The following is a 19,366-nucleotide window of genomic DNA, read 5'->3' as shown; positions in this document are numbered from 1 at the left end:
GGGACGGGACGGGACGGGACGGGACGGGACGGGACGGGACGGGACGGCTCCCGCCCCCTCACGGAGCCCGCAGCCCTCAGAGGCCGGCCCGCCCCGAGGTGAAGGGCTGGCCGCGCGCTGATTCGCCGCGGCGGGACGCGCTGTGATTTCTCATTGGGCGCTGCGCGCCGCGCCCCGCCTCTCTCGGCGCGCCGCGCCCCGTCATGGGATAGGCTTGCGGGCGAGCAGAAGGGCGGGTCCCGGCGGCCGGCTCGGCGCTGGGCGGGGACGCGTTCCGCTCGCTCATTGGCCGGTCGTGCCGGCGGCGCCGGGCGCTGATTGGCGGCGCCGGGCGGGGCGGTGGGGGCAGGGCGGGGAGCTGCACGCGGCACGGGCGGGAGCGGCGCGCGCCGACCCAGGTGAGGCTCGGGCGGGGTCCGGGGGGGCTCTGGGCGACCGGGCCTGGGCCCGGGCCCGGGCCCAGCCGAGACGGCGCGGCGCGGCTGGGCCCTGCACCGCGGCGGGGTGCAGGGGCAGGGGCAGGCCTCCTTCCCGGGGCAGGCCTCTCTCCCGGGGCAGGCCGCCCGGGTCAGGCCGCCGGCAGGTCTCGCCCTGGGGCCCGGTACCGGCCCCGCTGAGCCGCAGCCCCGGGCCCGGGCGGCTTCGGGCGCTGCCCTTCTCGCGGCCGTCCGCTGGTGCCGGCGGTTCCCTGACTCGGCTGAACCGAACGGAAACGTCCCCGCCGTGCCCCCGCCGTCAGCCCCGCGGCGGCGTGCCCCCAGCCCCGCTGTCCCCTCGGAACGGCTCTGTTAGCCGCCGGGTTTGGGCCCTGAGAGCCGGGGAGCCGTCAGGGCCGGGTCCCACTGGGCTGCGGAGCGCTGCTGGCCGGCCCCAGCAGTCCCTGCCCTGCCTTCGGTTCTCTGCTCGTCCGGGGCTGCTCCAAGCCGTTCTCGCCCCAGCGGCGGCGATGGGGGCGATGCCCGCAGGGGTTCCCACCCGGTGACTGCATCTCGCCGAGCTGCCCTCGCGTGAGGGCCGGCACCGGGGCTGTGCGGGTTGTGTCCCTCTCGCTGGCGGGGATCCTGCCGTGAGCCTCCCGGAGGTGCTGCTGTTTGCAAGGCAGAGCCATCCTGCCTCCCGTCCGTATCCGCAGCTTGTCCTGAGGGGGAGAGTCGGTCTCAGGAACTGGCGGGTCGGTACGGAAAAGAGGCTGGAGATAAAACGAGCTTGTTCCCCAGGCACACGTGGGGTTGAATGGGAAGAGTGCATGCAGTTGTGCTGGAAGTCACCGAGTGTTGTCTTGCAAGAAAATCCAGCAGCATAAACTAACCCAGAGTATTTTTACACGGGAGGAAGGTGATCAGGAAAACATCTCCCTGCAATCCATGCTCCCAGGGTGAATACGTCCCAAGGAATTCGTAACTAGCAAGCAGCTACAGGCTGAAGTTTGTACCTTTTTCTTCTGTCCTTGCTGGCCCACCCTCCAGTGCAGCTTCCACGAGCCACGGTTCGCTGTCTGTTGGAGAGGTTTGGGATTTGGATGTGGTCTCACCATGGCACTGCCGTCTGTCGCGGTGTGCAGGGAAATGTCAACATCTGGGCCTTCGGACAGCGGTGAATGGAGGAGAGAGCCGTTTTAAAAAATTACCTTGCTCCTAGAAAATTAGGTAACAGATTAATTCCTGCTGGCAGTCCTGGCTCACCCTGAGGATGTCTGCACTGCTCCTGAGCCGGGAGGAATTGATCCGCACGCCCCATTCCAATGCCGCCGCGTCCCACTGCCCCTCCTGGCTGTCCCGCGGAGGCCGCTGCTCTTCCAACAGCTTGAGAGGATAGGATTTCCCTGCGGAGGGGTCAGATGATTAGCTTATAAATAGTAAATGCTTGTTCGGGCCTCCTTTGAGTGGTGTGGTTGGGCCACAGCCTCATCCCCTGCGCTGCCACTCTGCCTGTCCGGTGAGCACAGCCTCATCTGTGCCTTGGGGTGCGAGCCGCCTCCGAGGCAGTAAGGTGGACGTTCCATCCGAGGTGGTGAACTTCTGCGAGTGTCAGCCTTTGAGGAAGGAAGCTGTCCCAGTGCGAGGCGCTTCGGCTCTGCAGCCAGAGCTTTGCAGCTGGTCAGAGAGGCTGTGGCTGCAGTGATGCCCTGCGCCGCTGTTACACACTGAGGTGGTCTCCGGTTGCTTGCTGGTGCATTTAGCTGGGAGCCCGAGTTGAAATGAAACTGAAACATATTTAGTGGTTGAATTCCGTGTGATGTGAGCCCATTTTCCTGCAGGAGAGCGTTTGCTCATGGGGGGGAGCCCTCTTCTGCCCGACCTTCCTTGAGCTGAGGTTTTGTCGTGGAGCCTTACCCAGCTTTGCCCCTGAGCTGAGGGCGCCCCTGCCCCTTCTGCAGGGAGCTGCGCTGTGCTAGGGACTGGGAGCGGCTTCGCGTGGGGTGTGCTTTGCAGCATCCCTCTGCAGGCCTGATTGATCTGTGTGGGGCAGGTTTGGAAGCAGTGCCATGCCTTTCATAGAGGACACAATGATGGGACGTGGCAGAAGCAAAGCTGAGCGGTGGCTCCTGCTCTTTGCAGTGGCAATGACTTTGTTGTTGCTTTTTGTTCTGACTTGGTTGTTCTTTTTTGGTTCAGAGATTACCTCAAATTTCTTCTTCAAGAGGGAGAAGCCTGCCCACGACACATCCCTTGAGAGGAGAGTTACATGTTAGTATATTCTGATCCAACTCACATTAAGTTACCGGAAGCTTCTTTTGCTGTTGTGTTTATTTGCAGGCACCTGACTCCTTTTAGCCTTTGCTTTAGAGCAATACCAGTCTTCCTTCCCTTCTGGATTGTATCCCTTATCTTCTAGGTGGAGCACTTGCTCAACAGCACGCTTGATACAGCTGATCTCATGCACTGGAAACCCCGTGAAGGTCAACTCTGCTGGACATGCACAATGAGTTTTGCGTTTGCCAGCACTTGTTTTCCTGGGGAAATATTGTGACGCTCTCTCTTGCAAGGGTGCAGAGTTGGTCAGACTGGAGGGCTGGCACAGCATCCTCGGGAGGGCTGGTGACAAGGACTGAGAGCGAGCTCAGCCTCGGAAATGGGCTGCCAGGAACAGGGTGGATGGGACTGTTCCGATAGCAAAGTGCGGCACCATGCTCTTCACCTCTGCCTGAGGCTTCGCAAGAAGCCAAATCCGGTGGCATTTGCAGAGGCAGGCGACTGCTGACCGCAGGCAGCTCCACCCCTCTCTGGAGGAGTCCGTCCTGGCAGCAGAAACATGGGTGGAAAGTGCTCGCGACTTATCTGCTTGGGGGCAAAGTCTTGTATCTGAACTTAAGCCCACATTCATGGCAGTATATCCTCCAGAGCTTTCTTCTGTTCCATGGCTCGAGCAACGCTGACTAGGGAGCGGAGTTGTTCCTTTTCCAGCCCGGCCAGTTCTTCGTTGCAAAATGAGGTTTTGGAATTGCTCACTCCAGCAGAGCGTGCAGGGACACGGCACCGCTTGCGAGCGACAACTTTATGGTAAGGACCCTCCAGAACCAATTCAATTGCTTCTTCCTTGCCAGTCTTTCTCTGATGTTCTCTGTTGAAATTGAGAACTGCTTGGAGCAAAGGGTGCAGTTTGCATTGTTTCTTCTGGAAGCTTCAGAAGCTTTTTTGTGTTTCAGCCTAGGAACTCGTTAAAGTAGCCAGCTTTCTCCTAGTGGTTGATTTTCTTGTGGCAACCCAGCATCAGTCTATTCAGTTGCCTCTGTTATTTCAACTGCACTGCCTGCCTTCCCAATATTATTATTATTTTTTAAGTCTTTCAAAGCAATCTGCGGAAGCACGCGCATGACTGGCATGCAGCACTCAGCACCATGTGCACAGCGTGACGCAGGCGGGCAGGAGTCTGTTCAGCTGCTTTAATGTGGAACAGAGAAGCTGCTGCCTCGCTCAGCATCTTGTTTACGAGGTATTACACCCAGGTTTGAGGATGCCTCACCGAGGGTGCTCGGTGAGAGCGCAGCCAGCCACAGCACAGGCAGGCGCCTGCGGCAGCACAGATCACCTGGCAGCACCGGCACCAGATGGGCTTTGTGTGGCCCGGGATGCTTGGGTGTAGGTGCAGGAGGATGTCTGGAGCCCTGCAGTTGTTGTTTCTCACCCCAGTCAGCATTGTTTCAGCTTGTGCTTGCTTCTGCTTTCTGACCTGACGGCGTGCCCCACTCCTACCTCCCACCAGCTGCAGCTGCCCCGGTGCCTTTGGGCACATCTCCTGTTGTGGCAGCCTGGGTTTCCCATGGGCTAAAACGCTCCAGCCTTAGTGAAAACTTTGGAGTGAGCCCAGTGTGTCTGGGTGCAGGCTGTCTGGATGCTTGTGCTGCCCTGATGGTCAGGCTTGGGTAGGTGGAAATCAGCCTTTTCAGGCAGGGCGGCTGTGCTCGGGCGTGTTTCTGTTCCCTAAATGGAGCAGCCTGAGCGTTAAGGCTGAGACGGCCGTGTTTGGATGTGGGGAGGATAGCAGTAACGTTCTTCTGGTGAGCTTCGTTTGGTGAGCTCCTCTGGAAGTATCAGGGATTTTCTTAAGAAGCTTTCTGCTGAGGCTGTGCCAAGTTTACCTTATAGCAGCCTGCACCTGTGCAGTTGTTGAAGCTTTTGGAGCACTGTTGTCAACTTTAATGTGCCTTCGGGTAGGTCTGGGGCCCTGGCAGCCCCTGGTCCTTCTGCAGTGCTCCTTCCGTGCGCAGGGATGGATGCCAGGGTTTGTCAGAGCCTGGTACCTCTCTGTGGGAATTGCTCCCTCTGATGTTACAGCTCACATTTACTTAAAGCTGAGGTCCCCATGACGTGGGGAACCACTGAGGTGTGATCTGTGCCAGCTCCTGGGCAGCCCTTCCCCTGAGGTCCCACTGGGCTGGGACCCTGCGGAGGGATTAAACGCCTCTCCTGTTTCGGGGGTATCAGCTTTGCTTTCTGAGGACTTGAATCTTTTGTGTTTACAGACAGTGTGCCTCGTTCTCCTCTGCAAACATCTCCCTCACCCGCGCGAGGCTGTTCATCACCTGCCTGGTATACAGGGCAGAGCTCCTGCTTCTGGAAGGTGCCAGCACCTAACGTGTCTTTGTCAGGGGAGCTACAATTTTTTACACAAATGCAGCCTGTGTTTTTCTTTTCCACACCCTTCATAAGCGGCTGATGGGGCAACCACCCTGGGAAAGGGAAGCCCCTGTGCCCTGCGTGCCTTCTCTGGGGGTCGGGAGTTTGGCCACGGATGTGTGCGAGCCTGGCGAGGGTACACGGGGTGAGGAGACACCTCAGCACTGCTGGGCTCAGGTGGGTGCTGGGGCTACGCGGTGCGGTGCCCCCCTACAATGACTTATTACCAGATCTCGGGGAGTTTTATCATCCCTGGGACAGCCCAATGCTGAGGGCCCTGTGTATCCTTCCCTACCCCAGCTTCTGGCTGCTGCCCTTTTTAAGGGCCTCGTTGCCTCTAACTCAGAAGATGAAAAGTGTCTCGGGCTCTGGACACGTTACTGGTGTGTGCTGGGCTTTGATGTCCGCGACCAGCTGCCTCTGGGAAGAGGAAGTCCCTTGATTTCAAAGGAGAAGTGCTCATCTAAGCTGTGAAGTCCCTATTTTCTGGGGGGTTTTGAGCCTGTAAGACGTCACTGCAGCAGCTGCTGTCACCAAAGGCACACGCAGGGCACTGAGCAGGAACATGTGCCCTGGTTGGAGGGCCGAGGTAAGGGAAGGGCCAGGCGGGACACTCCAGGGGCTGCAGGTACGTCCAGAAATCCCTGAGGGGACCCCAGAGCAAGTCCCAAACCTTCCCTCTACCTTTACCAGATTGCACCACAGCACAGGGCGGTGTCAAACGCTCCTCGGTTCAGGAAGCCTTACAGGCACTATCCTCAGCAGCGGTGCCCTGAAGAAAGGTGTTGCTGCAGCTGCGTTGCTCCGATCCTTCTGCTGGTGTCAGCCCGGCGGTTGTGACCACTTCGGTCCTTCAGGTGGGCGTCTGTGGTGCCAGCCATGGTGTGGGGGGCTGGGGGAGGCAGCGTCGTTTGGATGTCTGTCCTGGGCTATATTGTTCCTTTTCTCATCTCTGAGTGCCTGCGCAGTGTGGTGGCACTGAGAGCATCGGGCTGCCAGCCCACGGTGAAGCCCCTGCAGTGCTCAGAGATGAGTATGCGATCTGAGGAGGAGCTGAATGGGCAGCGCTTCTCTACAAAGAATCGGCCGTGCCCTTTAGCGTGCCTGCGGCTGACTTAGGCCAGCATGCGAGGTGCCATGGTGTCGTGCTCGGGTTTGGGTGGCTCAGAGGCATGCTACAGGCAGCACGGGCTGGGCGCAGGGACCTGGGCAGTGGGTGCAGGGCCAGTTGTGCCAGCGCGCAGGCGACTCGCACCGCTCCCTCCCGTCCTTTGCACCTTCTTGGACTGACACGAGATAATTTCTTACCTGCTCTGTTCTTTGCTCTTTCCCCCCTCTTATTTTAAAAGTTAACGCATACTGCCTGCTGGCTCTGCTCCCTGCCATCCCTCTCCGGGAGTGTCCCCCCTGGCAGGCCAGCGGGCAGACCGATTCCCCTGCTGCCTCTGCCTCCCGGTCCCATCAAAAGGGGGTGGCCGGGTGCCCCCGGATGCTGGGTAAGAGAATCCTAGACAGAGCTGGCTTTGCTCAGCGAGGGGAGTAAATGGAGATTGTTTTTGTTTGATAAAACTGGTCAGTGCAGAGGTTCTGTGCAGATAATCCAACTGCCTCATTAGAAAGCAGGGTACAGAGCTTTCACTGCAGTTGCTAAATGAGATGGAAGAGGAAGCATTTTAGTCCTGTAAAGTGAACTAACAGTTTTGTTTGATAAAGCTCACACGTAATGAAAAGTACCCCCCCTTCTCTCTCTCCCCCCCTCTCTCTGCTACATCAATAGCTCTTTCTGCTAGAGGAATTTCCAGCAGTATGACAAACGATGCGACCCGTGGGCTTGTCTTCTCTTTTTTGCAATAGAAGAGGAAGTTACTTGGACTCCTCAGGAAAGGTTCAATAGGTCTGCTCCTCCAGCAGGAGGAAGTCACATTTTCGGCATATTTCACTAATGACGAAACAGCCAAAATCAAAGCCTGAGCGAGCACCCGATTCGCATGGCAGAGTTCCTTGGAGCGCAGGGCACCCAGCAGCAGGATCCTGATGTGCTCGTGCTGCAGGTGGCCGTGCTGCTGCTCCGGCTTCCCCTCAGTGCCCCGAACGGTTACAGAGCTCCAGAGTTACTGGAGCGACGACGGGGAAGCAGGATGCCTTTTCCAGCACCGTCCCTCTGACTTCTCTCTCAGACCCAGCTTTCCGCTCTGCCTGTTTTTCATTACTGCTGGTATCCAGAGCTATTGTGTTGCAGCCCTGGGTGCTAGCTCGTGTTGCAGTGCGTGTGTTGAAATGAATAAATGGTGCTGGGGAAAATCGGGCTTCAGCTGAAACTGCTGCTGGGTCTTCCGCGGATTCCAGCAGGCCTGGGATGCCAGCTGTTCGTGTCAGGGAGCCGCTGGCGTGCAGAGGGTGGCTGTCTCGAATTTAAAGAAAAAGAAAAAAATCCCACTGCCTTCTGAGATTTTTTTTGTATTCAGATATAGCGAGTCTGATGTATTTCATTTTTGGCCTAAGTCTCCTAGAGGCAGGAATTCAATGCTGAGGAGTTTTAGTGCAGTTACTTCAGGTAAGTGATCGCAGTCACTGCTCCTAGTGTAAAAAGAAGTTTGTGCGAATTGCAGCAGATGAATGTAAATCCTTTGGCTCCTTTTAGCATTGAGCTTGTCTTGTGACTGTCCCCACGCCCTGTCCTGGGCAGCGGGGAAGGGGCTCCGGGTGTGAATTTGTGCAGCTCATACTGTCAGATAAGCGGGGGACATGCTATATATATCAAATTGCCTTCTCTTTCCTTTTATTGATTGGCTGGGGATTTCCCTTTCTAAGTGTGTCTGAGAGGACGTCATGGGCAGTACTGTTTTTAGAAGCAGTTAAGCTCATGGTAGAGGGCAGGGACCATGGCAGTTAAGCTCACCTGAATTTGCTGTCCTGCCCCATGGTTCGAGGTGAGTTGGTTCATTAAAGCAGGTTAGCGTGCAGCACAGTCCCTCGATGTGGTTTTCACTGCTAAAGCACAGAACTGTTCTGAAAGCTCCAGGTACCTGGAAATGAAAGAAGACGGGAGACTCCAGTCTAATCTTAAACCAGAGACTTCACTGGACTGGGGGTGGGAAGGGGAAATCCTTAAAGACCGAGGTGGGTGTTGCTTGGGACTGGGAGGGCGCAATGAGAGACCCAGCCTGGTGCGAGCCTCTCAAGAGGCAGGTTGCAGAGTCCCGTGCTGCATGTGCCTGGCCAGGGACAGGGAGAGGGGAGGTGGAGGCTGCTGTAGTTTAACCAAGCACCTGTAGGCAGCTGAGCCACCAAACCCTGTGGTGTTGCAGGACAGGCGATGTTACAGGGCGTCCGGTCTCCTGGACCAACAGCAGTACTGGTTTTCTTTCAGACACTTTCCACTGACTGTCACAGCTGGGCTTCGGGTGCTTGCAGGTGGGTGCCAGTTTAGGTGCCAAAGGCTCTTACTGAGGGGCATGGTTCTCCCACCAGTCCTGCCCTCCTCCTGCTCATGGCAGGCAGATGCCTTTGACACCCAAAGACTTGTAAAATAGCACTGGATGGGAATGTTTATGTACCTGTGTGAAAGTAATAGTAGTTGTATCCCTAACACCAGCAGAATCTGGGCTGAGTTTGTGCTGCTGCTGTTTAGTTGACATTTTAAAATGCCCAGGTTGTTGGTAGGAGCGCATTGCAGCCCAGGTGCCCCAGAGGGCTGTGAGCCTGAGGAAGCTCGGAGCAGGGAGGGATGGGATCGGCACATTTCAGGACTTCTCTTTTGATTTCTGAGCCTTCTGGTGCATTTGGGTCACATATTTCAGGCTTTTTTTTCCTTGCACTCACAAAGACTGTCTTTCAAAGAACGCCAGCTGTCAAGGACATTACAAGTTGATGGGAATTAAAACTCATACGCTTACAATGAGTAAGAAGAGATGAATGTTTGCAGGGAAACCAGGTTGAACAGTGCTTCTCCAGCCTGGAGACTTGGGATGTGACCTCAGTAGCACAGTCACTGTTTCCTTGAAGCTCTTGCTGCTTCCTTCCTGACATTGAGTTAAATCTGAGAGCGAAGCAGCATGGAGAGGTAACGGGATTGCCGGAGGGTGACGGGGAGCTCGGCTGCCTCCTCCACTCCCTGAGGCACTTAGGGAGCAGTGTGTGTTCTCCAGGGCAGCCCAGCCCCTGAGAAACCCTCCTGGGGTCCTCTGCAGTCCCAGGCAGTGCCCGTGCTCTGGTGGGTGGCAGGGGCTCTGCATTCCTCCCTGGCTCATGCCCGGCTCTGGAGCTGCAGGCAGAGGATGGGGAGAGGCAGGCGCCTGGAGTGCAGCTGGGACTGGTCCATCTGCACTGCTTTGGGTAGGGACCAGGCAATTGTTTGTACTTGAATAAAGGCCCGATTGTGACTTGAAATGTCCCAGCCGCTTTTTTAAAGAAAAGCAAACAGAACTGGAGAACAACGGGCTGGAGTTAGAGGGGGCGTTGGAAATGCTCACCGAAGTCACGCTGCGCTTCCCATCTCCCTTCACCTCGGGGCTGTGAAGTCCAGCGTGGAGCCTTGGTCTCAAGCCCCTTCTGTGCCTGGTCAGGAGGGTCCGGAAAATGTCAGGAGGGTGGGGATGGCACAGAGGACGTGGGGGCCTTTTAGGGCCATGGTTTGGGGTTTTTCCAAAGGCCATTGATTAAGTGAATGAGGGGCCTGCCTTGCCCTCTGCTGCTCTCAGCTTTTCCCCGGCTGTCACCAGAGATGGATCGATGCGGCGATAACAGCGCGGGGCCGGTGCCAGTCCCTGTTATCTGCCAGTTCCTCAGGAAGATGAAGGAGGTGGCAGAGGCAGACGTGGCAGGGGAGCATCCCCGGCGTGCTGCTGCCACCTGGTGCCACCAGCTGCCCCCGGCCCCTTGGCTGCTTCACCTGCAGAGCGAGGTATTTGGCAGCACCGCGTCGGTAAGAGAAAGGAGGTGCTCTGGGGTACGTGCGGCTTTGTCAGCAGTCACCAATTTCCCCTTGAAACTGTGATTTTGCTGTCATTAATGTAAACAGTGGAGCTGATTGGCAGGCAGGCATGCTGCTGACATTAATTACGTGTAAAAGCACACCAGTGGCGGATGGATGGCAATGCTCCTCAGGGATCTGGCAGAGCACGGGGCTCTGTCCTCATCCCTTGTCATCTTGCACACTTGGGTCACACCTGGCTGGCCTCTTCCCCCATACGCATTTTTCAAATTCTGGTGGTGTGTTCCTCCCCCAGGCTCTAATCCCATCTGCTCATTTTCACCCTCCAGCTCTCTCCACACCCAGTTCTCCGCCCCAGCATCCTTCCCTCCTTTCTGCTCCCTTCCTTCCCCCTCGACCCTTCTTGCTTCTGCCTCAAAACTGCGGTGCCCCAGGGTGGCCGGCTCAGCTCAGGCCACCCCCTCTCAGTGCACTTGGCTGCTCTGCACACACCCCTGGGATCTCCAAAGCTCCCATCTTCTTCCCCCTTCTCTTTTTCTGCAGAGGATCTTGTTTCTTCCAAGAGAAGAATATGAAATGCAGTGCCAGTGTCCCTTTGTACCTCCCCGTGCTTCCCACAGCACTCTGCTCCTTTCCCTGCGGCAGGCACAGCGCCTCTTCACTCCTCTGCCCCCTTCCTGTCCCCTCTTTCATCCACCTCTGAATCCTTGCTCTGGGCAGTAAACTGTGTAGTCTCTTGCTTAAAGCAAAGCCACCTCTGCTCCTCTTCACCTCCCGTGACTGACTTTTTCCCTCCTTCATTGCACCCCCCTGCACAGCCAGCTTGGGCTGACATCCCGCAGCTCTCCAGTCCATCTTTCCCCCTGCACCAGAAATGCTGATGCAAAAACCTTGAACTTGGCAGGCTCTCAGACTTATTCTCACCTCTTCTCCACTGAAGAGGTTCAGCTCCCTAGCTCCTGAAATCCCTTTCCTGACCTCGCTCTGCCCCTTCCCACCCTCTCTGCTGCTCTTCCAGCATCTCTGCTGGGATTCACCTGGGTGAATCTGCTCTTGGTCCTCGCATCGTCCCGTGCTCTGCCTGACCTCACCCACAGGCTCGCACCCAGCCACCCTCTGCAGCTGGCACGTGCATGCTGTTTCTCCTCCTCGGTGCCCAGCTCTCAGTCAGGCTGCTCACCTGTCCTGCTGTCACCCACAGAGTCCCTGGCCACTGGCAGTGCTGGGCCTCCTGCCTGGCACCTGTGCTCTGTGCTTGCCGGCACACAGCGAGCCCCCGGTCTGAGTGCTGTTGGCCCGCGTGTCAGCCCAGGTTTGTTCCTTCACTTGCATCTGAGCTCTTCTCCCGCAGAAGCTCCAGCACAGGGGGTACAGGCAGGGTCTGGCCACCGCAGGTGGGAGAGCTGGCAGGGCCGTGGGGCAGCTTGGAGCAGGACGGACTTCAGACATCCTCACTGCACAGCTTCACCTGGGCTGAGAGAACAAGGCTTGGAAACCGTTAGCCTAATCCAGGTATGGTTTTGAGGGCCAAAAGGTGAAGTTCTCCTTAGGAGGGTGCTGTGCAGCCAGAAGTACTTATAGCTTCAGCAGCTTTCCCCTGTCTCTCCATGATCCTGCGTGTCCCGTTCTGGTCTTTGGGTGCAATCCCCGTGATGGAGGCCCAGGTGCTCCTGCTTCAAACACAGGAGGAGCTAAACCAGTTTTCAGAGATGTCTTCTGATGGTTCTCTGTTAACATGAAGCTTGACAGTCTCAGGGTGTTTTAATCACGAGCCAACCTTCCGATCAGGGAGGACAGGAGGTTTGTGAGCTGTTACTTGCTACCAGCTGCAGCTGTGGTGGTGGTGGAGCTGGGGCAGTTCAGCTCTGGGACAGTACCTGTGAGTCCGTGTCCTGCTCCTCATTTGCTTGGAACTGGGGTGAGACCGTCCCATCCCATCCTTAGGGCAGGTGATGCTTGTGCAGCGCTGCAGGGCCAGGGACAGCACCCTCCTCCACAGGAGAACATTTCCTGCCTCCCAAATCCTGCAGGAACGCTGACTTTGAACGTGATCTTTGCTCTGTGATCCCAAGCCACTGTTCTCCAGGTGCCAGCAGCCGAAGCTGCAGGGTGCTGAGGGCACCCCAGGCAGCGCTGCTTATCCGGAGACCTGTGGGTATTCACTTAGTCAAACCTGGAGGAAAAGGTATCTGATCCATTTTAAATCCTGTAAGCTGTAAAAAGGCTGGCTTTGTCATAAGCTTGATGGAATTTATCAGATTCTGAAACTTCATCTATCAGTAATTGGATTGAGTTGTATCCTGGTCAGCAGAGTTGCCCAGAGCTGAGCATACTTTACATAAATACTTAAACATATTGAGCAAGTTGTCTCAATGTTTTCTTTTAAGCTGCGTACATGAGCTTGTTTTGCTCCAGATTACTTTGGTCCCTCTGCTGTGTGCTTCCTGTCTGTGCTTTGGCCACCTGGAGGCAGCCCCAGTCCCGGCCCTGTGATGCTGGGGACAGGAGCACCGTGCCGGGGACAGAACTGCCCTCGGATCACCGCCTCCGCCCAGTGCCCCATTAGGTATCGCTGTGGCAGGCTGCCTGCCCGCTCCCTGTTCCTGCTGCCCTTCTTCACCTGCCGGGTATTCCTGCTTCACTGCACTCGTACCCGGCCCTGGTTATGCCCGCACACAGGTGAATTGGGGTACTTCTCACTGCAGGGTGAGTTGAGTGCTTTGGCCCGCTTGCCATCGTAATTCAGTGTTGTGGTGATGGTTTTGAACCCTGGCAGCCCAAGCTTTTCTTTTGAATATGTATTGATCAGTAAAAGAAAAAAAAAATCTTGTTGTTGAAGACCAGCTGTTAGTGGCCTTCATTAGGAGCAACCCTGGGACCTGCAGTTTTGCTTGAAGTATCAAAGACTATACAATCCCCTTTCATATATCCGAGCGGTCTGACAATTGCATTTTTAGCCTCTACTTAGTTGAGAGGCCTGAGATGGCTGGTTTATTTCATTTGGGGTCAAAATAAGGCTAATTGGACTCCTGGTTGTTTCTTCTAACATCCCCTGTTTAATAATGGGACTGTTTTCCCCCATTAAGTACATTAGGACTAAATGCACTGTTTTCACTGAAATTAAACCAAAACCTTAGCCTGGGGTAGGCACTGAGCGTGGAGAGCCTCGCTCCAGCTGCAAACAACCGCCAGCATTTCCTAAGCAGTGTAAAAGAAGCCACAGGAAGGGTAAGCTCCCATCTTGCCTGGGGTGTGTGCCAAAATCTGCCCCGGTGTTGTGCCCGTTGTCTGCTGCCCTTCCCACCTCCCTGAGCTCCATCAGCATGGGAAACCTCCCTGTGTGTGTGTGGGTGGGCGCAGCTCCTGAACCATCACGCTTCTCCCTCCCAAAGGACTTCATTCCCCGTAACATGCTAGCAGCAGGTGCTCACAGGGAGCTGCTCTGTGGTGCTTCTTTATTATTTATTCCCCGTTCCTTAAGCCTCCATCGCTGTAGTGAATCAAGCTGCTCTGAAGACAGGGCTGTTAAGGTTTTCCTGAGCTTTTCCATGTGGCTGCCGTAAATAGGTGCTGGCTGTTTATTTTCACAGTCCCGTGCAAGGCGGGCAGATGCAGAGCACGAGTGTTTTTTCCCATCGTTGACAGACTGTTTGCTCATGGAGTCAGGTTTTTCAGAGCATACACGCTTGATGCATGTGAACGTTGACTTGCAAAAGGGGGCAATTCAGGTGTTTGAGCCTGGAGCTCGGATTAAGAAAATTCCAGGGGAATTTTTCCTCCGAGAAGAATGGGACCAGGCTCTTCTGCAGCCCCAGCATTGCTCCTAGCACCTGCAGCAGGTGAGGACAGAGGTTTTGAGATTAATTCCTGTCCCGGTCCAGTGCTGCTTTGGTCTCTGCCTCTCTGTTTTGCACTAAGGGAGGCAAAGGTCCCTTGAGGAAATAACACCGTTGTGTAACGCAGTGTGCAGTAACCCGCCTGAGTCACGTGCGCAAGAGGGCTGTGGGGAGAGCAAATTAAGGTTTTATGAGAGCTCTCGACTCTGACTCTTTCTTGTTATCTGAGGGCTTGGCTCTGAGATTAATAATCCTGGAGTAGGATACAGGCTATAAGAACATTAGAACAACATGAATGGTTTTCCTGCTTCACCCAACCCAGGTCTGTTGGGCAGCATTGCGTGAGTGCTGGGGAGAGCAGTGGGCATTGTGCTGCTTTACCTCTTCCCCAGCTTCATCCCTTGCCTCTGCTCCCCTCATTGTTTAACTTGGCCACCTTGGCTTGGGCATCACCTGCGGCCAGGCCTGGTGCATCCCTCACAGCTGAGATTTTAGGGCAGCTTCCAACCTGGTGGGCTTAAGCAGGATTTTAGGGGAACCCAGCCTACGTGGCACGCTGCTGCGCTGAGTGTGCGACCTCTGGAGAGAGTGGGGCAGTGGGACAGAGAGCCAGCCCCACGTGGCAGCCTTCATGAGGAGGAGGAGGAACATGCTAAGTCCTGAGGCAGCAGACATCAGCGAGGACAGCTTTGAGATGCCGGTGGAGGAGCACGTGAGGCCGCGTGAGTGAAGCTGTCTGCAGGCCCAGGGCTGAGGACAGCTGGAGGCCCAGTGCCTGCAGTGCCTCCCGGCTTCCACGGGTCCTCCGGAAGGCCCTGCCTGGTGCTGCCCCGGCCTGCCCGGGCAGCAGGAGGAGGCGGCCACGTTCCTGTGTGCTGAGCTCACACAGAGCGGCCTCCTCTCGGCCTCCTCTCGCCGCAGCCTGGGGGTGGCTGCTCGGAGGAACGGCCTGGTGTGGGCTGTGGCCGAGGAGAGCTGCAGCTTATAGCAGTTACACCAACTTCTCCTGTGAGGGAGGAAGCAAGGAGCTGAAACGGCCGTTAGCAATGATACATCGGTACAACGTGTACAGCAGGAAAAGTACTTGTGTGTCATTCAGCGCTATCAATAATTCAGATAGCTTCAGATTAGTGAACAAAGCATATTAACACTTTACTTCCCTGGCTAATTGTGCTGTTCACCTAATTTTTAAGTCCCTGCCTGGCAGCGACTCCTCCTGGTGGCACAGTAAGCAACCACCAGTTGCTTTTTCTCTATATGAAGTCTGGTGTGAGTGGCTCTTTTGCTAAATAGTGTGAAAATCCTTTTATAGTTAGAGAGAAACTGGATCGGGGTTTGATATTGCAGTATTTGGCTTTTCCGTTTTCCTAGGACAAAACGCTCATTCCCATTGTAGTTTTTCATGCTTTCCTGGAACTTGTTAACCTGCTTTTAGATGTAAGGGAATACAGCGGATAAGTTCTGAATCCTTTCTGAGGTTCCCTTCCTTTCTCATCATGTGTGTGACAAGACATGATAAATTAGCAGGAATTAGCTGAAGCACGAGGGCAGTTGCTCCTTCCGGATGGCGCTGCTGCGGGCCGTGAGCCCTGGGGCAGGGCAAGAGCTCCCTCCAGCACGGCCGTGTTCCTGGATGACTTGCATGCTTCTTGTTCATGGGGAAGATTAAATTTCAGAAATGATTTCTCATTGCTGGCATTTGGCTTGGCCTTCTGACGTGTAGGTGTGAAACCTCACGTAATTCTGTGCTGGGAAAGAAATCCCAGAGCGGAAGGAAAGTGCTCAGTAGATGTGCAGAAACTCTGCTGTATCTGATGCAATGCCTTGATGGTGAAAGGAGGAGAAAATCTCATCAAAGAGAAGATTAGACCCTCCCTAGTTCCACATTTATTGACATTTGCATTTTGTCTGAGGAGGGAAAAAATCTTCACATCAAATGGTGGCAAAACTTACCAAGGCATTGAGCATCCCTGGAGCTTTGGCACAATACAGATGGCTGCTTGCTGCCAGAGGCTGGGTTTGGTTGGTGAGCTCGAAGCCACCTTCAGGCTACACTTAAAAACTGAATATTTCCAGAAAAAAAAGAAAAAAGGCAGTAATATTTTAAAAAATGGGGGGTGGGAGTGCAAGTGACACACGTGTGCTCTACTTGTACATACTGAGGGTGCTGCACAGACGCATGAGTGGCACCAGGGACATGGGTGCACAGTGCAGAGCAATCATGGTGATCTGAGATCTCAGATGTCTCACAAAGGGTCATCCCCAGATCCTTGAACCGTAACGACCAGGTCTTTCTTCCCTCAGCTTCCTCAGCGCATGTTCCTCTGTAGAATGCCATGGGTTTTTCTGTCTGACTGAGCCGCCACCATTCAGGGCAGTAGTTCAGCGTGTAGCTCCATTGTCTGACAGAACGTTTCTCCCCTGCTCCTTTTCTCCTGCCCTTGGGTAACATAAAGACTGAAAGAAGTACTTTTCCCCGTTAATGAGCTTTCTAGCTGTTAATTTTGAGGTTTGCCCTTTGCTAGAGCTAGAGGCTTGTACCGCTTGATTTCCTGAGTGGGCATGGAAGTAAAATAAGGTGGAATTTGGGGAAGAGGCTGTATCTGCTTCAGTCTTACACCCACATTGCCCACAGACACAGTTCGGTTTCTCTGCCAGAGCCCCTGTGCCATCCCCAGGGTGTTTTTCACACCTCTGGAGCCCTGGTCACCACATGCTGGTGGGGAGCAGGTACTGCGTGTAGTGGCTGACCCCTGGGACGTGGTGTCTCCCCCTGTGATAACCATTCTGATACCCAGCATCTCCTGGAAAGGGCACAAAACAGAGGTTAGCAGCGATAGGTGCAGAGTGCTGGCGTATTGTGCTCTTTTATTATTATTTTTTGTCTCTGTTCATACTGAGGTATCATTGCTGTTGATCTGAATTTCTGCTCTGGGTTATCTTTTATTTGCTGTAGGTGTGTTTCGTGGAACAAGAAGAGGAGACTGAGCTGTGATTGACCCAGGAGGTCCTGGACAGTGGCTGAGTATGGTGAGTACATATTCTAGTCCTCCTCTGTCCTGTGTTTTTTTGTTTGTGTGTGTGTGTATCCAAATATTGTGCTGCTCGTAAATGTGAGAGAAAATACAACAATTAGAAAGAAAAATGCTAAAGTATTGTGTATTATATATAATAATATAATACAGACAGCTCTGTAGTCTGTCTGCAGTCAGAATGCTGTTGGCAGGAAAAAATTACCTCTAAACTTGTTATTGGAACTTACTGGCAAGCAAAGCAAGTCTTCTGCCTCCTTGGACTAGTGACATAGTCAACAATACTTTTTTTTTTTTTGTGGCTTACCGATTTATTTTTACTTTAAACATAAAGTTGGGATTTCTCCTTCTGTTCCACTATCACCTCTTAATGAATTAACACCATGTTAACAATGTGTTTTCGTGGCACCAAAGTAGCAGAGATTTCACAATAATTTGTCAGGAAAAAAATGTGGTTTAATAGAATCTGGAGGGACTGAAACACAGCCAAAATAGCCAGATTGCTGATAAACTTGAATAAGGTGACTCTAATGCCTCCAGCAAGAAATTATCCAAAATAAGCCCCATCTGATGAGAAGTCTTGAGATCAGGAATGTTGAAAGATAGGGTGAAAGTGTCTCTAGGGCAGTGCTTTGAACAGGAATTTGAACATGACGTGGTGATATGCGTGTTTTACAGTGGGTGGGCAGCAAGTCTGTGCATTGCTGCAGTAGCAGTATCATGGTCAGCTTTGTACTCACTGCTGTCAGAAGCATATCATTATGTTGGAAGGAGAGCAGAGAAGAACAGCAGAAGCAGTCAGAGGGCTGGAAATTCAAACTGAGGACATGAAAATTTAGGTTAAACGTGTCAAGAAAAAACAACTGGCAGGCTGCTGAAGGAAACGGTAATGTCTTCAGTGGGATTGTCCCCTATGTGATCTATTAACAGCTGCAATAGAAAAGGAAATTTGCTGTCTGCATTAATTGAACTGTCAGCTCTAGTAGCATAGAATCACAGAATATACCGAGTTGGACGGGACTCACTATGATCATCAAGTCCAGCTCTACCCAGGACCACCCAAAAAATCAGATCATGCGTCAAAGCCTTGTGCAAGCACTTCTGGACCTCTGGCAGCTTTGGTGCCGTGACCACTTCCCGGGAGCCTGCTCCAGGGACTGACAAGCTTCCTGGTGAAGAACCTTTTCCTGATAGCTCCTGTCTGAGAACAGCTTCCTGCTGTTCCCTCGAGTTGTCTCACTGGGCACCAGAGATAGGACCTGAGGGAACTGCATGAAGATGTATTCATGAAGATGTATTCATGAAGCATTTTTGGTGTAACCCTTATCCTCGTGCTCCCTTACTCAGCTTAAGATCTGCTTTCCTCTCTGTTGGAAGAGCTTCTTGCCATGTTTCAGATCAACCAGCTTGCTTTGGGGTGGAGAGATGAAAGTATACCTTTGTTGTAACCTGATAAAGCATCTTATACTCTGAGTTGGAATTATTCTGGTTTCAGATTGAAAAAGATCCAACAGTTACCTTGGATGAGGTGGAGGTGAGATTGATGCAGATGCATCCAAACATTAATGAAAAATTGAACCTTCTTCTTTTCTTAAAATGACCTGATCCTATGCAGCCTTTCCTGCTGTAACTTGTCATGAACACTCAAATGTTGCAGTGGCACTGGTAAAGCTAACCAACATCTGGATAATCCTGTTCCGTTTCAATCTGTTTTCAATCTGTAGCAGAGCATCTCACTGTCAAATCTTGGAAATGTCTGGATCATACTTTGTGTCATGCTGAATCACTGAAAAACAACCAGCTCTTTCAAAATTCCTTGTTGTGTGCATGTTTGTGGCTGTTGAGAACTGATTTAGGTCAGCAACTCTGTCCTAGGGCTTGCTGCTTTTGCCCATACCTTTTAATGTTCAGGTTAGTGAGTGTGGGAAGCCAGGAAACCTACTCGGGTTTCCCTTTGTTGAGACAGGGCTGTCTCCAGGCTGGAGGCCACATGTCTGTGTCTAATTCTGGTTCCCTGAACTTCCCTTGTGAAACTGGAAGGGTCGTGCTGCTTCCTCCCAGCTAGAACACCTTGTGTTTCATGGTGACTGAGGCTGGGAGAACTTGCTTTGCTCTCTGTGTCTCAGGGAACCAGTGTTCAGGGTACCACACAGCATGTGGAGGGGCTGAGTAGACCCCAGCAAGGCTGGTTCATATTCCAGATCCTGTAGTCTGAGAATCTCTGAAGGAGAGGACAGAGAGGAGGAGAAGTGAATATATGCATGGAAAAAGCATCAAAAATCCCTCTAGGTGTGGTGGAAAAGGCCAGGGTCTACTGGAGAATGCTGCAGGGAGAGCCTGGGGGAGCATCTCTCTGCTGTCTGTACTCCCTCATGTCAGGATCTGCAGCTCAACTTTGTAACCCTAAAACAATTTCCTGATGTTTTATTAGCCCTTAGTAGATTTCCT

The 19,366-nt window shown here is 53.7% G+C and overlaps 1 protein-coding gene across 1 annotated transcript in view; it reads left to right on the top strand.

The window, feature by feature from the left end:
- The first annotated feature begins 314 nt into the window (after positions 1–314).
- MTMR4 (myotubularin related protein 4) overlaps positions 315–19,366 on the top strand; it is a 68,260-nt gene continuing 49,208 nt past the window's right edge. Inside the window, exons 1-2 of the mRNA XM_035342918.1 lie at positions 315–398; positions 16,843–16,916. Coding sequence (XP_035198809.1) covers positions 16,914–16,916 — 3 coding nt within the window. The 5' untranslated portion in view covers positions 315–398; positions 16,843–16,913. The remainder of the gene's footprint in view (positions 399–16,842; positions 16,917–19,366) is intronic.

The sequence above is a fragment of the Oxyura jamaicensis genome, chromosome 19 (assembly GCF_011077185.1).
Source record: "Oxyura jamaicensis isolate SHBP4307 breed ruddy duck chromosome 19, BPBGC_Ojam_1.0, whole genome shotgun sequence".
Lineage (NCBI taxonomy): Eukaryota > Metazoa > Chordata > Aves > Anseriformes > Anatidae > Oxyura > Oxyura jamaicensis.
The sequence above is the reverse complement of the archived record's forward strand: the minus strand, read 5'-3'. Positions and strand labels throughout refer to the sequence as shown.